We start from the raw sequence: 21026 nt of genomic DNA on the forward strand, positions 1-21026 counted from the left end.
TCAGCATGTGTGACCTCTTCTAAAATATTCAAGTAGCACATAGAGGTACACAACCAAGCACACATCCTTAATCAGATTTCATCAGAGTTGATCATTCCCAGGGCTTTCAAAAGAAAGTTGAACCTGGTTCTATCAAGTGGTTTGGTGAATAGGTCAGCCAGATTATCACTTGTATCAACTCTTTGCATTTCAATCAAACCTTTTTCACTGCAATCTCTGATGAAGTGATGTCTGTTTTCAATGTGCTTAGTCTTAGAATATTGCACAGGATTCTTAACAGTAAAATATGCAGCAGTATTATCAATGAGAATAGGGGTGTTTAGAAAGTTCAAACCATAGTCCTGCATCTAATTCTGAATCCAGAGAACTTGTGCACAGCAGGCAAATGTAGCAACATATTCAGCTTCTGCAGTGGAGATTGACACTGTGGTCTGTTTCTTGCATTGCTATGACACTAGTCTTTCACCCAAAAACTGGCATCCTCCTGATGTTGACTTTCTACTCATATTTCATCCATCATAATCACTGTTTGTATATGCAATCAGATCAAATGATTGGTTCTTTGGATACCAAATCCCTAAGTCTGGACTTCCCTTTAAATATCTGAATATTCTTTTCACAGCATTCATGTGGGAGACTTTTGGGTTTGACTGGAACCTAGCACATACACAAACAGCAAACATGATATCTGGTCTTGTTGCAGTCAGATACATCAGTGATCCAATCTTGGCTCTGTATTCATGTTCATTAACTGACTCCCCCTTTTCATCAGCTATCATCTTTTCTTTGGTGTCCATTGGAGTTGAGGCAGCCTTGTAATCATGACAGTTGAACTTATTCAAAATGTCCTGCACATACTTAGCTTGGTGAATGAATATTCCTTCATCCTTTTGTTGAACTTGCAGTCCCAGAAAGAAATTCATTTCACCCATGGAACTCATGCTGTACTTGGACTTCATCACCTCTTCAAACTCCAAACACATATTTTCATCTGTAGATCCAAAGATAATATCATCAACATAGACTTGTACAAGCAGCAAATCTGACCCTTGTCTTTTGTAGAAGAGTGTCTTGTCAATGGCTCCCCTTGTGAAGCCATTTTCAAGTAAATGAGTTGATAACTCATCATACCATGCTCTAGGAGCCTGATGCAATCCATAAAGGGCTTTGTTTAACTTATACACCCTGTTTGGATACATGGGATCCTCAAAACCTGGTGGTTGAGCCACATACACTTCTTCATCAATCTTTCCATTAAGGAATGCAGATTTGACATCAAGCTGGAATACTTTAATGTTCTTTGAGGCAGCACATGCAAGAAAAATCCTTATGGCTTCCAGTCTTGCAACTTGTGCAAATACTTCCTCAAAGTCTATCCCTTCCTTTTGAAGACATCCCAGTGCTACAAGTCTAGCTTTGTTCTTAATCACCAAACCCCTTTCATCCCTTTTGTTTCTGAAAACCCATTTGGTTCCAATTGCATATCTGTCATGTGGCTTGTCTACAAGATCCCATACATGAAAATATCTAAACTGGGCCAATTCCTCTTGCATTGCCTCTACCCAACTATTGTCTTTTAAAGCTTGAGCAATATTCTTTGGTTCTAATTGGGATAGAAAGCAAGAGTACAGACAGATGTTTGCTATCTCAGAATGACTTCTTGTTACTCTTTCATGCAAGTCACCAGTGATATTTTTAGCAGGATGATTCTTTTCAACAGTAGGAGTTTGTATTATCATATTTGTAGACAAATTTGTGTCAAGATTTGTTTCATTGATTTCAGGTTCTTCAATGATCAAATCAGCTTCTGCATCATGAAACTCTGGTGCTTCATCATTGGTTTGTCCTAAAGTAGATGCACCATTGTTTCCCAGATTCAAACTTTGAAACAAGTCTTGAAATCTTGTTGTGGAAGCATTCTCAGCTTCATTTGATTGGTTGCTTGTGTCACTCCCATTCTGAACATGATCATTTTGTATATAAGGACTATCTTGACTTGTCATTTCCTGATCTTGTTCAATGTCATTGTTTGAGGAGCTTTTCACAAAAGTGTATTCCTTTTCTTTCCTAGCAACCTTTTTCCACAATTCTTCCAAGTCCAGTTCTTTCTTCTTATTTTCTTCAAGTACACTGGTCTTGTAGAATGTATCATCAAAGTCTTCAGAATAAATCTTGAATGACTTTATTAATTTTTCATGATCAAACAGCCATGTTGCACCACTGATTGTATTGAATTGATTCTCTTTAAAAATAATGTCAGATGACTCTATCACACTCATATGATCTTTCACATAAACTCTGTATGCCTTTGAGTGAGTAGAATATCCAACAAAGAAACAGTCTAGTGACTTAGTTTGAAACTTGTTCAAATAGTCTCTAGTGTTCAATAAGAAACATTTGCAGCCAAAGGGCTTGAGAAACTTGATGTATGGCTTTCTATTGTTGAAAATCTCATAAGGAGTTTTATCATGCCTTTTGTTCACAAGCACTCTGTTCTGAACATAACAAGCAGTGTTGATTGCTTCAACCCAGAATGTGACAGGTAAGTTAGCATCAGCCAACATGGTTCTTGCAGCTTCTATTAGTGTTCTGTTTCTCCTTTCTGCAACACCATTTTGTTCAGGAGTTCTTGGAGCTGAAAATTGTTGCATTATTCCTTTCAGAGCACAAAATTCTTCCATAACTCCATTCTTGAACTCAGTACCATTGTCACTTCTCATCATCTTCACTTTCTTATTCAATTTGTTTTCAATCATTGTAACACAACCATTGATCAACTCAGCAGTCTCATCCTTGGTACTTAGGAAATAAACCCAAGTATATCTTGAATATTCATCAATGATCACCAAACAGTATCTCTTCTTTCCAATACTTGGTACACTCACAGGACCAAAAAGATCCATGTGAAGTAACTCAAGAGGTTGATCAATTGAATTGATGAGTTTTGTCTTATAAGTAGACTTGTGTTGGTTTCCCTTCTGACATGAGTCACAATGATCATCTAACTTAAATTCTCTTGTAGGCAAACCAATCACATGTTCACCCTTGACCAGTCTATTCATATTCTTCAAGTTCACATGACACAACTTCCTATGCCACAATTTAGATTCATTTTCAGTGGCTTTGGAAACAAAACATGCACCACCTCTTGAAATAGCATCTTTCATATTCAACTCATACAGGTTGCCATTTCTTGGTGCCATCATCATAATCATTTCAGGTGGGATCACAAACTCAGGTTTTAAGATGAAACAATGAGAATCATCAAAACTGACTTTGTAACCCTTATCACACATTTGAGATATACTCAACAAATTGTATTGTAGTCCCTCAACATGAAAGACATTGTCAAAAGACACCTTCCCATTTGTAAATATCCCTTTACCTACAATCTTTCCACCATTTTCATCACTCTCAAAGGCAACTGGACCCTCATATTTCTCTACATAATTCACAAGTGACCTCTTGTCACAAGTCATGTGCCTAGAACAACCACTATCCATATACCATATATCATTCAATGGAGTGGCCTGTTCCTGCACAAAGAGAAATTTGATTAGTTCAGTGATGAGATGCAAGCTTCTTCAACTTGCAACTTATCAGTGTCAATTTCAGTGGCAGCTTGGGAAGTGAGTGTAGTAGGTTCAGGATCTTCATGAGTGATCTCCAAGTTGTCTGAATGATCAGTTTCATATCCACACTCTCTTGGTGTCTTGTCAAGTGAAGCTGAATTGTCAAGCTCAACTGAGGCAGTTCTCTTTTCTTGTAAGACATAGTCCTTAGTTTCTGAGAAGTCTCTTACATCAGTCACAGCTTCAACTTTAGCTTCAGTTCTAGGTTTCCATGTGAAACCTTGTGGTTCATATCCATGTTTTAACAAGAACTTTTCATCACCAGTGAGTACAGCTTGTTTCTTTCTTTGATATACAGTTTTTCTTCTTGATTTCTCACTGCCTGATGATTCTTGTGACTCATCAGACTTGACTGAATGAGTATTTTTGGTAAATTTTAATGACTGGTTCTCCATTATCACCTGCTTTTGCTTCTGAGGTGATTTACTTCTTCTCACATTCTCAGTCATTTGCTTCTTCTTCTTTGTCTCAGCCTTCACTTCAACTCTTGTCTCTATGCTATTCACATTTCCCTTTCCCAAATACATGGCATACTTCTCTTTGTACAAAACAAAGTCTTGACCAAACTTTGTTCCATTTGGGACATGAAATGGTTGAAACTTGAGTCTCTCATTACATGAATCAGTATGGTGTCCATATTCATCACATCTTCTACACCACACCTTTCTTTTGAACATCTCATGTTCTTTTGGTCTCCTGAATCTTTCACTTGGTTTGGGCTCTTTTATACCAATTGTCTTTTTGTTTTTCAGATTGTCAAAATCAATTGAGAATGGAACAAACTCAGCCATTCTGATATCACTTCTTTCCACATTTCCTTTAACAAAGACAACCCTTTTCAAATTCAGTGGTTGAACATCTTCATTCTCTCTATATCTTGACTTTCTTCTTTCATATTCCTCAACAGTTTCTACCTCACTCACATCAAAGTCTTCAACACTTGAAAAGATAGGATAAATAGGAGTAAAATATTCTATATCCATTTCTTCCTTATTTACCTTCTTTTTCTTGTTCTTTTCTAGTTTTTCCAAAAACTTTTTGCTTGGAGGTCTGACAGCATTGTAACCCACATTCCTCTTTTCACCAATGTCAAAAGAAACATGTTCTCTTCTCATTTGCTCATTCATTCTTTTCATTTTATGTGTAACTGGAGGATACTTTGGAAGTTGATCAACAGATTCAGGCTTTCTATATTTTCTTCCTTTTTCAGCAGCTTGAATTTCCTTTTCAGTAATTTGATCACTCAAATCACTCAGATCATCTTGATCCAACTCATCTGAATCAAAGTCATCTTCAGAGACTTGAACTCCAATTGACTTTTCTTGCTTTAGTTCTTTCTTCATAACAAATTCACCATCTTCACTCACCTCAACATTCTTGTACAAATCTGCAACATCTTCTTTGTCTTGAAACACATCTTTGAATTGTTGTAGATAAGCACTTCTCTTTTCTTTGTCAACTTTTGGCATGAAGTTGTTGTTGAATGGTGGTGGAAAAGCCTTGTACTTTTCATCTTCTTTTACTGTATTCAGAATTCCACAAATGTTTCCAGTTGAAACTAAGTTCTTTAGGAATTCATTTTCAGTTTGCAGCTTTGTATTCAGCACCTTTTCATCAATCACCATCTTCTTCAACCCACTTATCTCAGTTGTGAATCTTGTCTGAGCTCTATAGCTATTCATACAATCCTCTTCCAAACTTTTCATTCTTTCCTCACTAACAATCTCACTTGCCTCATAAGCATTGATAATGCTTTGCTTCTTAAAACACTCACTTTCCAGCTTACCAATCTTTTCTTTTAATTCATTGACAAGTTTAGGTAAATCAGCATTAGGATCAGAATGTACCCTAGATGAAGATGCAGAGTCTATGGCCATGAATGCCACATTAGCTCTTCTGATATCATCTGCTATATCTTCCTCATGGTTACTCCAGTCAAAGCTTCCCTCATGCTGAGTAGTTACTGCCACATTGCCTTGATTTCTTGGTTGATTTTGGTTTGCTGGAATGTTGCTAGTTGCAGGGTTTTGAACAGCTTGATTCTGATTGTTGTTCATTTGATATACTTGATTCTGATTCATACCCTGCTGGTTGTTCATCTGAGGCTGATAGTGGTTGTTGAAATTAGGATTGAAGTTGTTGTTTGGATGGAAGTTGTTGTTGTTGGGATTGAAGCCTTGGTTATTGTTGAAGTTCTGCTGGTTGTTGTTTCTATGCACATTCTGCTGGTATTGTTGTTGGTTTCTAGGCTGCTGGAATTGATTGACTTGAAAGTTCCTTGGCATATTGCACTCTCTTGCAAAGTGTCCAGGCTGTTGACAGTTGTAGCAGATAGCCTTGGACTTGTCAAATCCTTTTCTCTCATTTGGACCAGAAACTAGTGATCTACCAGTTCTATTGTACAGTCTCTTGCTTCTTAATGCCAACATTGCAGCTTGCCATTTGAGATCCATGTCTTCAAGGTCATCAGCATCTATTTGTTCCAAATCATCCTGCACTACACTTGTTTGAATCAAGTTTTTGGCCACAAATGCATTGTAGGATTCAGTGAACATAGACATTAGGGCTTGTGCATCACTCCCTTGAACATGCCCTGCACCAGCACTTTGGGCATTTCCATTTCCCACAGAGACTTAATCATCATCAATCAATTGAACATTAAACCTCTGTTGACCACCTTGACTGCTTGAACCACCTCCAATGAATGACTTAGCAGTCTCATTGTTGTGATCACTTGGTTCTTCAATGATGGGAATTTGTTGTTTATTCTTTGTTGTAAGATTCCCCATTGGAGCAATTAAAGCATTTGACACATTGAAACTTGGTTTATCTTCCTTGATCATTTCATTCTCAATCATTTCAAGTTCAGCAGCTTGAAGAAAACATACTACATCATCCAATTTCAATTCATTGAAATTTTGCTTTTGAAGGATGAATTTGCAAGCAGTATACCATTCTTTTGGCATTGAGTTGAGCAACTTTGTATTCAAATCAAGGTCAGTCATTACATAATCAGTTGTTCTCAACTCATTCACAATACTCAGAAAACGTTCTAGTATTGACTTCAACCTTTCACCATCTCTATACTTGAATCTTTCTAACTGTTGCTTCAGTCTTTGCTTCTTAATGTTCTTCAATTCAGTGTTCCCTTCATACATCTCAAGAATTGCATCATACATTGCCTTAGCACTTTGATAATGTGCAACCTTTGTGAGGATTTCCCACGACAGACCAAGTTTGAGCATAGCCAATGCTCTGTCATCAACTTTTCTCATTCTCTCTCTGACAGCAGCAATAGCATTTGCATTAGCACCTTCTTCAACAGCAGCTTGTGGGCCATTCTTGATAGAATTCCACATATCCACATCATTATAACAAACAGCAGCCTCAAAAAGCACTTTCCACTTCGTAAAGTTCTCCTGACCATACAATCTAGGTATCTTATTAGTAGACACCTCTTGTTCCTCATATCCAGACATTTTCTTAAAATAAAAGTTAAGTTCTTATCAAAAATAGAGTAAAATGATCAGATCTGAGAATAAATTCTTAGATCTGAGGTGTCTGATATGAATAGAACAAGATTCAACAATACAAATCAAAGCTTTAAGTGAAATAAGGAAAAGGAAACACCTAAAACTTGTAGATCTGGAAGAAAAATGAAGAACAGAGCTTCTGACGTCACAAATCAATCGAACAGTGCTCTGCTTACGTCATTCTTCTTCAAAACTTAATCAGCAACAATCTTTCTAAAAATAGCAGCAACAGGCTTTGATACCACTTGTCAGGTCATTTCGGATCGGATATTAATCAATCATGTCATAACTCACACAAAATTAATCGTGTTAACAAGCGAGTTAATGACGGGTTACTATGTTTAGAAAGATGACCGTTTGTTAAAGGCGGAATCAATAACAAACATACGGTTGCAATGAATATTCAAAATACGAAGACACACGAAGGATTCACTCAAAAGATTTCCATTTATATAACGTTAATCATACAAAAGGATAATCGATTAGGGTTTAGAAGGAATCCTAGGACAGCCGTCACACACAAAATATTCTCTTAATTAATGTGTCGGTCTTATCCGTATTGTGCTCTCTCTTCTTCGTTTTTTTTCTGGCGGCGTGCCCTAATTATTCTATTTATAGGCCTGCCAACCTAAGACAGGCTGTCATTCCTTCTAGAAACCCTATCCGATAGTACATATTCAATTTACATATTCAAAAATATACTAAGTGTAAAACAAGTCTTCCGGGTAGGCTTTTCATTAAACTTCAGTCTCCGGGTACGCAGTGTACTCGGTCTTCCTTCAGACTTGGTAAACATAGAAGTGTACTCGGAATCAGTTTCCGGGTAGACTTTACTTAAAGAATATTTTACCAAGTAAAATATTCACCGAGCAGACTTCAATCTTCTTGGACTTATCAAACTTTGCTCGACAAATCCTTACGAGCAACTTTGTTCTTCTATGATCCTGTTCGGCTCATTGTCAGTTAAACAACTTATTGATAAGGCGTACTCGGGAGTACATACCTTACTTGAGCAGAACCTTACTCGATATATCTTAGAGATATCTCATCAACTCATCAAGTATACTCGGACCATAATTATTAAATAATACCTTGCCCGGTCTTCCAATTACTTGGCTTCTTGGACTTGGTTGACCAAACCTTACTCTGAAGAGTAAAATACTTGGTCTTGAAGAACAACCCTGCTTGACAAAGTGAACCTTACTCGGATATGCCAAATTAATGAACCTTACTCGGAAATCACTAAAAAGCATACCTTGCTCGGATATCCACTTAAGAAGACTATTTGAAGTAAACCTTGCCCGGAAGGCAAAATCTCGTACTCGGCTAAGTAAAAGCTTACTCGAAGGTCCAAGGTGTGCTCGGATTCAATACTTAGCAGTTTCTGAGGAGGTTGAGAAGATTCCAATCTTCCATATTCTTCGTTTAGGTCAAATCTCCTCATTTGGGTCAAATTCTTGACCCAACAATCATCAAGGAAGAATGGAGTGGATTATTGATTTCAGATGGTAACCTTCATATAATTGATTTACTCATTTAGAACTTCTCTTCTTGTTCACCTATTTTATATGTGTATATATATATATATATATATATATATATGTATTGGATCATTTCAGAATTTTTTTTACAGCAAGAAGTGAAGGTGTAACGCCACTAATCCCTAATTTCACTCTCTTTCTTATGTGTAAGTGCGTTGTGTAGGTGCATATATATGTGTGTAGGTCGTATATATTTATAATTCTAAAAAAAGTTTAAAATTCACCCTAAAATGATTATCTTCTCCGATTAAATTAAAATGAAGATTTATTATTAGATACATGTGTGTCAACGGATCGATAGTTGGTGATTACCAATACTATTCTACATATACGATATGTACACTTGCCTATTTTGTGTGTGGTTAGTCTTAGTTGAGAACACTTTTATAAATTTAAAACACGTTCTTTTGCGAAACTAAATCCATCATATTTTATGATACAAGCACGCAAGCATCAAGCATCGACAGTCGAAGAGGTCCATGAACCTCTAGATTATCTTTGTCCATGAACCTCCACATTATCCTTGACCATGAACGCTACAATCCCCCTCTCTTTCCTATGTCTACAACATATAATACATGAAAACTTCCTTTGAAAGCGCCCTTTGGTTAATTTAGCTAGATACTGAAAAAACACTGAAAAAATAGTTTGTAACACTTTTTCAACTAATGTTGTGTTCTCAAGTTTAATAAATGAAGGAAAAGATGAAAAAAAGAATTAAGGAGAGAAACATATGAGAGTAGAAGGAAAATATTTAATTAACTATATGTTTTCAGGTTTGAAAGAAATTGAAAGAAAAACAAAGATTTATATGTGTTAATGAAGGAAATAAGTTTAAATTTTTCTTTCTTAAAGACTCTGAAACACTATCTTTCATGCATCCTTGCAAATCCTTTCTCCTTCATCATTAAAAAAATTGAGGAACACAATGTAAATTATAATTAACTTAATTAGCTTAAAAATCTAAAATGTAACGATTCCGACGAAACCCGGTATACCCTAACCGGTAGACAATAGTTACGTCATATTTAATGTCGGGTACATGAGTTACCATAGTAATTATACGAGAATACATGGTTCACTGTATTGATCGTACGTGAATATATAATTCATCGTATTGAATATGCGATTAATCGATCGATAGTTATTGAAACCCGAACGAATCGAGGGTTCAATTATAGACGAGATATATGATATTTAGTGATGTTTACGAAGTATTAAAGCTTCGGGATAAGTGAATTAAAGCACAGAAAAAGAATTTCGATTTAATGGTACGTCGGTACGTTAAACGAAACCTTTAATACTAAACCGAGCAAGAGACGATCGATCAAGCCGAAAAAGATGCGCGATAATTAATAATATGATGTTTTAAGTTAATAAATGTCATGGTTTAAGTTTTTAAAGTTTTTAAATCGGTTTTATATAGATTTCATTTTTAAGCCGAAAAACGACCGTTTTAACCTCGTTTTAAGCCGAATTAAACATTTAACCGAAAAACAAACTGAACCAGATTATCCAAAACATTATCCGGATTGCGGATATCCAAACATGTGACTAAGAATGAAGAGGTGGGTCCCACCCCACCCCCTCACTACTTCCGATCGGACTCCCCATCAACCCCATTCCATTTTATTTTATTTTTTTAACAAGCAATTCCATGTTCTTCCTTTCCTCTCCACAAGATCATCCAAAAACCCGAGAGTGTAGCAAGAAAAACACGGTAAGAATCGAGTTATTTACGTTTTCATCTTCGTTTCTTGAGTTTATTTGCAAGAAAATGAGGTTTCAAAGATGAAAACCGATTCTTGCATGATCAAGTGATGTATACGGGTTATACAAGGGATCTTGGTCCAAGAAAGGAGTTAAACGAAGCAAAAACGAATTTTTACGGTTAAAACTTTAGTTTTGAATCATAACCGAAACTATAGTGTAAGAGGCTTGATCGTGAGTGTAACTTGCTTGGTATTGTGGTATGTTGGTTGTAGGTTCTGTGTTTAGTGGTAGATAAGGCGGAAAGACGAGTTTGTAGCTTGTAGTGGCGGAAAACGAAAGGTATATTCGGTTATGTTCGGTTTTGGAGTTTTTGGACAGATTGTTGATCGTTTAGAGTTAGGTCATGAAATTTTACAGAGGTGTTAGATATATGAAAATATGAGTTCTGTGAATTTTTGGTAATTTTTGGACAAAGGATGAATATTTGGTGAATTTAATGCTCGGTTTTGGCCAAAAATGGTGAAAAATAGTTAAATATCATGAAAAATTCTGTAAAATTGCAGATAAGCTTTTTATATCATTTATAAGTCACACACAAAATTTGAGGTCAGTTGGAGAAGTCTAAGTAGGCTTTTCGGTTAAACAAGTTCTAGGGTTTTCTAGCTTGGTTTTAGTGAAAATGGCATGTAAAAGAAGATTTTGGTTCTGGAAATATTACAGGGGACTATGTGGATGGCAGGGGACATCCAGGAAAAATTTGGGATTTTTCTAAGATTGTTTGGTATTTACGACATATTTAGTGTTTGAATGGTGTTTAAAAATAGATAAATAAATTTTAAATATAGAAATTAATTCTGGAAATATTTTTATAAAATTCCCCACTGTCAAAAAGTGATTTGTGCAAAATTTCAAGATCCGAGATTAAACGGATAATTATTTGTGTAAAAACAAACTTTTAAAGCTTAAAATGCGTAAACCGGTAAAGTTCGCCTAAGCGAGCTGACTGGTGTATAAAAACCCTAAAAATGGACTATTTTCATATAAATGAGTTAAACAAGTAAAAATAAATCATCCGAAAATAATTCGGATGATTTGAGTAATTTTTGTCCAATTTAACAGTTTCCGGTACGCTAAAGACGGAAACGGGTCCCGCGGCCAATCGGGGCGTCTAAACCGAGCTATAATTTCACATCTTTAATTAAATTATCAGTCAACCACTACTTTCGGGTCGTGTGTGACCAAACTCATTTTTGAAACGTAAAAACGGATAACCGTGCTAGGCACGCAAAACGAGAAAATCGACTAATAGTAATTGTGACCATAGAACTCTAAACGATATCACAATCTGAGTCCGGAGAAGTGTTTCTGGGTTAACATTACCCCCAGAACGGGTACAGTGCTGGGTTAACAGTTTCCCCAGATGTACCGGTTAACTTGGTTAAAGTTATATTAATAATGAGTGTATAGTAACGATCGTAGGGATCATATTACAGATTGGACGTGTTAACTGATAATGATTGTTGTTACCTGCTTGCATGTGCTAAGGTGAGTTTCACGAGCCCCTTTTTCTGAATTGTTTTTAAATATTTTCCCGGGGCGGAAGCATGTTACTCCTGAAATGTTTAAGTACATACTGAACGCATGGATTTGCGTGGATTTATATATATTTTATTGTACGGGAATCGTACGGAAATGTACTAAGATGGTAATTGTCTGAGTTGCTAACATTCTAAGGCCCCGGAACACGAGTGATTAACTGAAAGCCGGTAGAGTGTGGATAGTACTATTGGTCCGACAAACCCAACTGGTCCGGCATGGATTTGCTGATGTTTCCCAGCCAGTTGCACATGTCTATTTTGGGTGTTATATATATTTTGCTATGTAATGTTAGACATAGCGGTTTGGGGCAGGTTCGTGGGCGGAGTATGCCACGGGGTTGTGTGTGATAGTCAGAGGTTTCACTTGTGGGCTCAGCATAATTACATCGATAATATTATATTTTGATAATGATTTATCATGGTTTACTCGAATTGTGAAACTCACCAACTATTCGTAGTTGACCTGTTTTCTCACATGCTTTTCAGGTACAACTAAGATGAAGTGATTGCTTACGTACTAAGTGCTTGATGTGTGTAAGATTTGCGTGCTGGATGTTATGATACATTATAATAAATAGAATTGTGTATCGTATTGTATGATGTGTGTATCACCTAGACGGTAATGAAATACGAGATAATGTAATTTGAAGTATATTAATGTATTCAGTTTTCTTTATAAACAATGTGGTTGATATCAGAGGTGTCTGTTGCATCCCGTTTACGTTTCCGCTGCGGTTACGGGGTGTTACATAAAATTATTTTCATTCACTTATATTTAGAAAACTTAAAACCAAAACCGAATCAATTAACACCCTTCAACCTCAACAAGGTAGAACAAACAAAATATTACTAAAAAATTGGTGAGTGAAATAATATATTAGAGAAAGAATAAGAATAAAAAAGGAAAAATTCGGCAATATAACACTTTTACAAAGAGAGAAAATGTGTTTTAGCCCAAAATTCTCAAAGATTCCAAAAGAAAACCCATAAAATATAGACTGAGACGACATATTGGGATAAGATCCGATGAGATTTCTAGACCAATTGTAATTTGACGTGTGTAAGAGTTCTTGCAATCCGGCCAAAATTTTGACATCTTGAGGGAGCCGCCTATATTTTCTCACTAAATATTTATCTCAAAAACAGTAGTCTTCCCAGGCGGTTTTTTTTAGGGAAAATTCCCAAAATAAGTGTTTATGAAATCGTTTTTTAGGTTTTAGGTGTCATTCGTAAGAAATTCCTAAAATATGTATTATAAATTAGTCGTGACGAGTAGTTTGTGATTACACACGAGTAGTTTGTAGAACCAGTTAAAACTTGCCATGTGCTCGTAACCTAACCATAACGAGCAGGTTCACTAATCATTTGCTCGTCACGACTAAATAAGTTTCATGCCTCGTAATCAACGCCTATGAGTAATTCATAAGTCATTTAGTCGCGACGACTAGTTTACCTGGTTTACATTCCCCACACGAGTAGTTTATTAGTAGTTAACTTGCCGTGACTAGTTTAACCTTACAATCTACTCGTCGCGACGAAAGAACTTATGAATTACTCGTGGGCGTTGATTACGAGACGTAAAACTTATTTAATCGTGATGAGTAAATGGTTAGTAAATCTGCTCGTTACGGTTAGTTTGAAGACACATGTCAAGTTTTAATTGGTTATACAAAGTACTCGTCACGACTAGATTATAATACCTATTTTGGGAATTTCTTGCAAACGACATCTAAAAACCTGAAAAACGCTTTCATAAGCGCTTATTTTGGGAATTTTCCCTTTTTTTATGTTTCCTAACTTATTCGTCCAAATTCTAAACACCTTGAAAAATGCGACGTTAAATTCCGTCTTTCAAGACGCATTTGAGACGAATTTGTACCAAGAAGACGAGATTATGGTTTTTTTCTTATATGTTGAAATCTCATCACATCGACAAGATTTATTTTTAATCCGTCTACATCGACAAGATTTAAGTTTAATGAGTTCACACCTAATATAAATATTTTTGATGAATTAATATTTCTTTATTTTTTATGTTAATGGAAAATGAAAGTAGGATACCAGGAATTTTCCCATTAAAAAACCGTAAGAAAGAGACATATTACCCGTTTGATTTAATATCCTATTGCGTGGATAACATCGAAACAATCCCACCCTCTTCTTCTTCTTATTATTATTATTATTATTCATATCATGATCATCACACTTCTTCTACACTAGTTGCTGCTTCCACACGGCTACTTTTATTCATATGTAAGTCTTTCAATTCTCAATATATATCCTTTGATCTTCTTAGGAATCTGTTGATTATGATTATATCTTCTTCTGTGTGATTGTTTCAGACATATATATAGCTATATATGGCAATCACCAAGATCTATATAATGTAAGTAAACTTACAAATCATTATATGTTCTTCTGTGTGATAGAATTCGGGTTAATTGAATTTGAAAATTTTAAAACTAAATAGTAATATTATGACCCCATGATGGATCTATGAATGCAAGTTTTAAACAACTTAGTTTTAAGTTTTGTTATGTAAAAAGGGCTGGTGGCACGGCTTGTTGACTGTTTGCCTTCCACTTAAGTGTTAACACTACTCTTTGAGTTGATGCTTTTAAACTAAATTTTGAATTAGAATAAGGCCCCGTTTGTTTTTTTAGATATTTAAGTCTGAATCTGAATACCACATCTGAATGTTAAGAGGTGGTTCAAATGTCTGAAATCTGAATCATTAAGAGGTGGAGGCTAGAGACCTCTAGTCGTCGGAGATGGAGCCTAGTCTCCGGGTTAGAAGTTAATGGAGGCCGGAGACAAACGTATGTTTTTTTTGGGTTAAGAGGTTTTCAGACCCATTAAAAGCTCTTACTGGTTCAGATGCTATTAAGACGCTGAACCTCTTAATGCCAGAAAAAAACATACAGCCCCACGTCTGATTACGTCTGACCGAATCAGACGTTTTCCTCTATTCAGAGAAAAGAGGCAAAAACAAACAGGGCCTAAATTTGGGTCGAATTCGAATCTATAAGTAAAAACCGAATTAGATTAAAAAAATCATAATAAAAAATATTTTGACCGGTCAATCACATTCATATAATATATATATTAGCTACTACAAAGCGATTACAATAAAGTGGCAGGCAAACGGACAACAAGCGGCGTCGCAACCCCCTTTTGAATAGCAAAGCCAATCCTACTAAAAACGAAGCTTTGGGACCTAGGAGCTGAATAGGTTCCGTGTACGACACGCTGAACCCTACTCAAAAAATTCACAGCCTCTGGGGCCGGAAAATCAAATGTATCAAAAGCAAATGGGAGGGAGACATGTTGATTCTCGAAACAAGCTTTTTCGTGTTTAACAACTTTGCCCGATTCAAAAATTCAAAGTTACCATACGTGAAAGTAAGATTAGCGATTTAGTGGCTAGGTTAAACGTTAATTTGAAATGATCTATGAATTGATTTAGGCTTTTATAGGAGTTAAATTTTAGCAGGTCATGTTATTTTTTGAATTGGGCTTGAATGGAATAGTAAAAATTTGGGTTAAATGGTCGAATCCTATTATTCTTTAGCCTTAAAACTTTAAAGTTATGAGTTATGATATAAAGCATAACTTTTTCAAGTTTATAAAAATTAAATGGGTTAACCCATGAACCCGTCAAATCGACCCTAACACGAAGCGCATAGCTAAACGTGTTGGGCTGTTAGCGGGTTCAACCCCAAACATTTTATACATGTTAAACTAGAATTGGACTAATCTTGTTCCAGATATTACTCTCTGCATAAACATGTGGAGTATATGGCTAGAGAAGTCCAACGAGGCGCCAATTCAATTGAAGGAATCGAAGCAACACTTTGGCAGGTACCCGAGACACTGCCTAGTGTTGTACTTAAAAAGATGAAGGCTCCACCTAAACCAGATGATGTGCCAGTCATTAGCCCGGATCAGCTTATCGAAGCGGATGGGTTCCTGTTCGGGTTTCCTTCTCGGTTTGGTGTGATGGCAGCCCAATGTAAAGCTTTCTTTGATGCAACTAACAGTTTGTGGGAAACTCAAGCACTTGCTGGCAAACCGGCTGGCATCTTCTGGAGCACGGGCTTTCATGGCGGAGGCCAAGAACTTACAGCGTAAGATCACACCCTTTGTCTTACAATATACGGAGATCATAAGAACCTCTAAACACCTAGACCGGACCCGTGGGCTTATACTAATAAACCCTGAATAATAATATAATATTTCAGTATTTATTTGTATGCAGATTGACAGCAATAACACAATTAGCACATCATGGGATGATATTTGTGCCTCTTGGATACACATTTGGGAGTGGAATGTTTGAAGTAGATGAAGTCAAAGGTGGGTCATCTTATGGTGCTGGAACATATGCGGGTGATGGGACTCGACAGCCGACTGAATTAGAACTCCAACAAGCATTTTATCAAGGGAAATATGTTTCTGAAATTACCAAAAAGCTTTCCAAAAACTAAAACTTATTATGAGAAATCGAATCCGAATTGTAAGTATTTTATTATCATTCTCAAGTAAGAACCGGTTACTAAATTGTGTTGTGTATAAACAAAGCATCAGTTTCCATATTTATGTTGGTATTACTGCGACGCGATGAACTGTGTATGATTATTAAAGTACTGAGTTGCAAGATTCAGATAAAAAATTAACTAACTGGTTCAATGAACAAATCCATGAAACAAAGATAAATACATAAAACACTAAAAATCTATCTTATCTTGTCTAATCAAATCTCAAGTTCTGAGATATTAATTACTGAAGATTCCATATGATCCTTGAAAGATTGAACCTTTTGGTTTACCACCCGAATCGCATATTTGAGCTGAGATAACCATCGGAGAGTTCAAAACTTAAGGATCAAGCGACTGTGTTTCCGACACTGTTATTCATCTGCTTACACAAAGTAATAATTAATTAATAACTAAACCACATGTCTAGAAAACGTTTAACGTGTAAGGTAAGTGTAACGGACTCACTGAATGGAACATGTTGAACGAAGAAGCATGCCCCGATCACCATATAGGCAAGGAAAAGAATTACACCTTTCAGATAATGTGAAGTTCCATCCTGCAAATGAGTTAGTTAGAAAAAATGAAAATAATACTGGGGTGTAAATGCAGATTGATGTAAAGATAAACCTGTAAAGTGAAGGCTGTAAGGAAAATTGAGAAGGCAAGACAACCAGTTTCAAGAAGTCCAAAATCAAGACTCATTGGTATTCCCATTATCCAAGCAATTATCACACATAGAGGAACCTGATTTAGTTTAATATATGATCATGTTAGTTCTCATCAGTATATCAATGACTCGCACAGTACTGTCAGTACGCCCATCAATGAGTTGTACCGGAACTGTATCACGCGGACTTTGTTAAATTTGGTATTTTAGCATATTTTCTTACCACAAATATCATGATCTGAGATCCCGAACCCAACGCGACACCAAGAGATATGTCCTGCAGCATTTAAACAAAGTTATATACACCCAGAACATTCCAAATGGGCTGTAATAAATTTGTCAACGGGTTGCTGGGTTGTGATAGATGGGGTTGGCGGATTGACTTTATCAAATATACTTTTTTAACTTTCATATTCTAATTTTAAGTGGCGTGTTAACGTACTTAATCAAACATGCTAAACAGGTCAACCTTAACGTGACCTGTTTGATTACACGTGATAAACAGGTCAACCCGAACACGGCCTGCTTATTACGCAGGTTAAACGCTACAACCCAAAACTTACTAACACTTATAAAAACATTTTGTGATGCATATGTTTTACCAATTTGTTTTTGTAAGCGAATATAACAGCTCCAGCATGCTCTGCTGCGTTACCAACAATCGGTAGCAAGATTATGCTCATAAAGCTCACAGATAGTCCCCAGGTTTTTGATGCATCCTGATTCACGAAGTATAAATATTTGTTAACCGTTAAAATCATAAGTTTATATCATCACAAGTATAAAAGTTTGTATGCAATACCTCAATTGTGGCCACAACATACTCGGACAAAACAAAGATGATTATTGTCATCACGCATAACCATATAAACGCGCTCCAAAAACCTATCGACGCGGTCTCCTTATCAGCCTCATCATCATCGCCATCATCGCCATCATCTTCAACCTAATTAGTTTCAAATCCAAAATGAAAAAAAGGAATAAAGTATTTTGTTGGAGTTCTAAAGTCAACAAGAAAGTCAAAGCAGCAACTAACAAACCTCTTCTGCTCCATAAGGTTGACTGTGGGTTATTAACTGAAAGAAGAGATATGCAACATACGCAATCAGCATCACAATGCTGCTTGTTCTTGACAGCTGCAGAACCGGACTGGTGTCCAGTTTGGATGAACGGAGATTAAACAGCAACGGTGTGATCTGGCAAAGCAGTCCAAGTAACAGCAGCAGCGTGTTTGCATCCGCCTGCTTCTGTTATTAATAACATGTAAAAATTAGTTATAAAAAAATTGATGCAAGTTAATGATATTAGAAAGTAATAATTACATGGTCAAACTTCTGTTCTTTGTTAATGTTGGCGATGCCACCACATAAGAGAGATGAGCCAAGAACAAGCAGGAGGTTTGAGATGACGGAACCCAAAAGCGAGTATTTGAGCACATGAATTTTCCTTTTATGCAGAGCAAACAATGCAATTATTAATTCTGTTGCATTCCCACATGTTGCATTCACCAGTCCTCCAACTGCAAATGTTACAATTAAAATGTATATCAGGTTGTTAACTTGTTAATCATTTGATTATTTAAATTGATTCATATGCGGTCACGTTTAGAACTCGATCAATTATGGTAACGCGTGTGCGTACTGTGATTTTGGCTATAGATTTTATGGGCACGTGCGCATATTAAAGAGAAATAATGTTTTGTTTGGATTTATTGTGTAAATAGACCGATGCGTTCAATGCACACGTGCATATGAATGTGTATGGATTTTGTTTTATAAATCCGCTGTATTAAAAGGATTTAGACGTGCGCGTGCATAATTTATATATACTGTTCTTGTGTTTTGAGTTTATTATGTGAATTATATGTATGTTTATATCACTATCTTTGGTTAACAAAATGTACACATGTATATGTTTATATCAGTGTCTTTGAGACTTCTTATAAGAAATTAATTTTGAAATTATTATGTTATATAATGTTATGTCAATTTCTTTTTAGTTTTAATTTTGGTATAAGTTAACCAACCAATTAATTTATTACACCAAACACACTTTAAAAAATTAAAATAAACAAGGGTTAAACGGGTCAACCCGCAAACCCAACTTGTTTAGCCTAAGGGGTCCACGGGTTCGACCTGAAACTGACCCGTACCGGTTTATACCAAACCCAAACACGTGAGTCTGGTTTTCTGTAAGAAATTCACACCCTTAAGAAGAGAACTTTATCTTTTTAATTTAATATAAAATAAATATTAGCTAGACAACTATAATTGAAACATTTTGTACAAGTTCTTATATGCTTTTTTTGTATACATCTGCATATATAAATGTATGTGTGCATACAATCAACAAACATAAACAAACACGTGAAATGTCAAAAGTTCATTAATGCATACACGACAAATAAACGATCTTTACATAAACGAATCTATCACTACACGGCATTCCCCTAAATACGTCAAAAGATCATTCATGTATACACGACACATAGACAATCTTTACCTAAACGAATCTATCACTACACGACGTTCCCCTAAATAGGTCAAACAATCATTAATGTATACACGACAAATAAACGATCTTTAAACCTGCCTTTTTTTTATAAATAAAAATAAACATAAAATATTAATATTCTGCATCTATATCCATATCCATATTTGTGTTTATGTGAGCATACATGTTACATCCTTTTAAATCATAACACTATCAAGTAAACCGTAAGCATGTGAAACTGGTTTTATCCCTATATATATGACACTTGACATTCTTCCACCTAGATCAAATATATGTCCTATCAATTATCAATTATCAATTATTTTATAAATAAACAAATAAACAAAAGATTGGAATGTCACGTGTTTCATAAAATGAATAAAAAAATCCTCCTAATTTTGTTCTGATAATTAAAATTAAAACAATAAAATAAATAATAATCTAGGGTTTAGAACTTAGAACATAAAACATCTGGTTGACTAGAAGAATATATATAATATACCTGTAGGCCCCGTGAAGTACGCAATTTGTCTTCCGATTTCAATTTCACAAACACAACACAAACCAAAAATGTCAGCAACAAATCAACACTCAATTTTAATATCAGATTCAAAAAAACTCCAACCGCTAAACTTACTCGGTCAAAAAGCTCAATCGTTCTGCAAGCGGAGCCAATCCGATCAAGCTCAAAGCAAAGATCCACGGCTAAACACAAATTCCAAATATCAACTAATTACAAAATGCCGCAACAAAAACACAACGTAAACAATAAATTCACCATCACTTACACGACCGAACCCGTAGCATTGAGCTACAATCGCAATCGGAATAGCCGGAAACAACACGAACAGCTTCGTGTCAAACACGACTTTCCGAACATTCTCAACGAAATCTCTCACCATCCGAAACCGAACAACATCGATCTGCGATGGTAGCAACAACAACGACGACTCTCCTCCGTTCTCCATATCGTGATAATTCACAGAAGACGAACTCATGATATTGGTGAAAGAAACACACAAGAAATGAAATACAAGTAGCCAGGTGATGGTGATTGGAGTGAGGTAATAATATTTATAATATAATGGGAGTGAGTGAAATTATAACAAGTGAATATGAAGGTTCGAGGAAGTTTCGTAGTTGAAACTGTTTTGGTATTTTGTTAGGAAGGGGGTTGATGAATGAAGAACACGTTGTTTAGTTATACTGGAAACGGCACACACAGCGGTGTGGATTGATATAAATGCAGAAACAACCTGAGAATGATAATTACGTGTCTTTTTATTCATTATATTAATATTATATTATATA

The 21026-nt window shown here is 35.8% G+C and overlaps 2 protein-coding genes across 3 annotated transcripts; one reads left to right on the forward strand and one right to left on the reverse strand.

Annotated features, from left to right (window-relative positions):
• Positions 1-14308: 14308 nt before the first annotated feature.
• Positions 14309-16620, forward strand: LOC143542120 (putative NAD(P)H dehydrogenase (quinone) FQR1-like 3). Its single transcript, XM_077034788.1, has 3 exons — positions 14309-14403; positions 15785-16144; positions 16276-16620. The coding sequence occupies exons 1-3, from the start codon at positions 14378-14380 to the stop codon at positions 16502-16504; spliced, it is 615 nt and encodes a 204-aa protein (XP_076890903.1). The 5' UTR covers positions 14309-14377; the 3' UTR covers positions 16505-16620.
• A 54-nt stretch (positions 16621-16674) lies between these two features.
• LOC143542119 (vacuolar cation/proton exchanger 1-like) lies at positions 16675-20728 on the reverse strand. 2 transcript variants are annotated; one of them, XM_077034787.1, is made up of 11 exons: positions 20504-20728; positions 20353-20420; positions 20218-20246; positions 18545-18741; positions 18263-18469; positions 18025-18168; positions 17825-17941; positions 17446-17499; positions 17183-17299; positions 17021-17111; positions 16675-16934 (listed from the first exon to the last, which is right to left on the reverse strand). In XM_077034787.1, the coding sequence occupies exons 1-11, from the start codon at positions 20711-20713 to the stop codon at positions 16927-16929; spliced, it is 1242 nt and encodes a 413-aa protein (XP_076890902.1). In that variant the 5' UTR covers positions 20714-20728; the 3' UTR covers positions 16675-16926. The 2 variants fall into 2 exon arrangements, with proteins under 2 accessions (XP_076890902.1, XP_076890901.1); XM_077034786.1 differs by having other exon boundaries at positions 16675-17111.
• Positions 20729-21026: the final 298 nt, after the last annotated feature.

The sequence above is a fragment of the Bidens hawaiensis genome, unplaced genomic scaffold (genome assembly GCF_021521415.1).
Source record: "Bidens hawaiensis isolate Kalapana, Puna unplaced genomic scaffold, B.hawaiensis_p1.1 tig00012782_1, whole genome shotgun sequence".
NCBI lineage: Eukaryota > Viridiplantae > Streptophyta > Magnoliopsida > Asterales > Asteraceae > Bidens > Bidens hawaiensis.

Bases quoted from the DNA above. Each gene is read 5' to 3' on its own strand.
- LOC143542120 (XM_077034788.1), top strand. From the start codon at position 14,378: ATGGCAATCACCAAGATCTATATAAT. The intron at 14,404-15,784 runs GTAAGTAAACTT...ATCTTGTTCCAG, and splicing joins ATCACCAAGATCTATATAAT to ATATTACTCTCTGCATAAAC. The intron at 16,145-16,275 runs GTAAGATCACAC...ATTTGTATGCAG, and splicing joins GGAGGCCAAGAACTTACAGC to ATTGACAGCAATAACACAAT.
- LOC143542119 (XM_077034786.1), bottom strand. From the start codon at position 20,713: ATGAGTTCGTCTTCTGTGAATTATCACGATATGGAGAACGGAGGAGAG. The intron at 20,421-20,503 runs GTAAGTGATGGT...ATTTGTGTTTAG, and splicing joins AATGCTACGGGTTCGGTCGT to CCGTGGATCTTTGCTTTGAG. The intron at 17,112-17,182 runs GTTTATCTTTAC...ACTCATTTGCAG, and splicing joins TTACAGCCTTCACTTTACAG to GATGGAACTTCACATTATCT.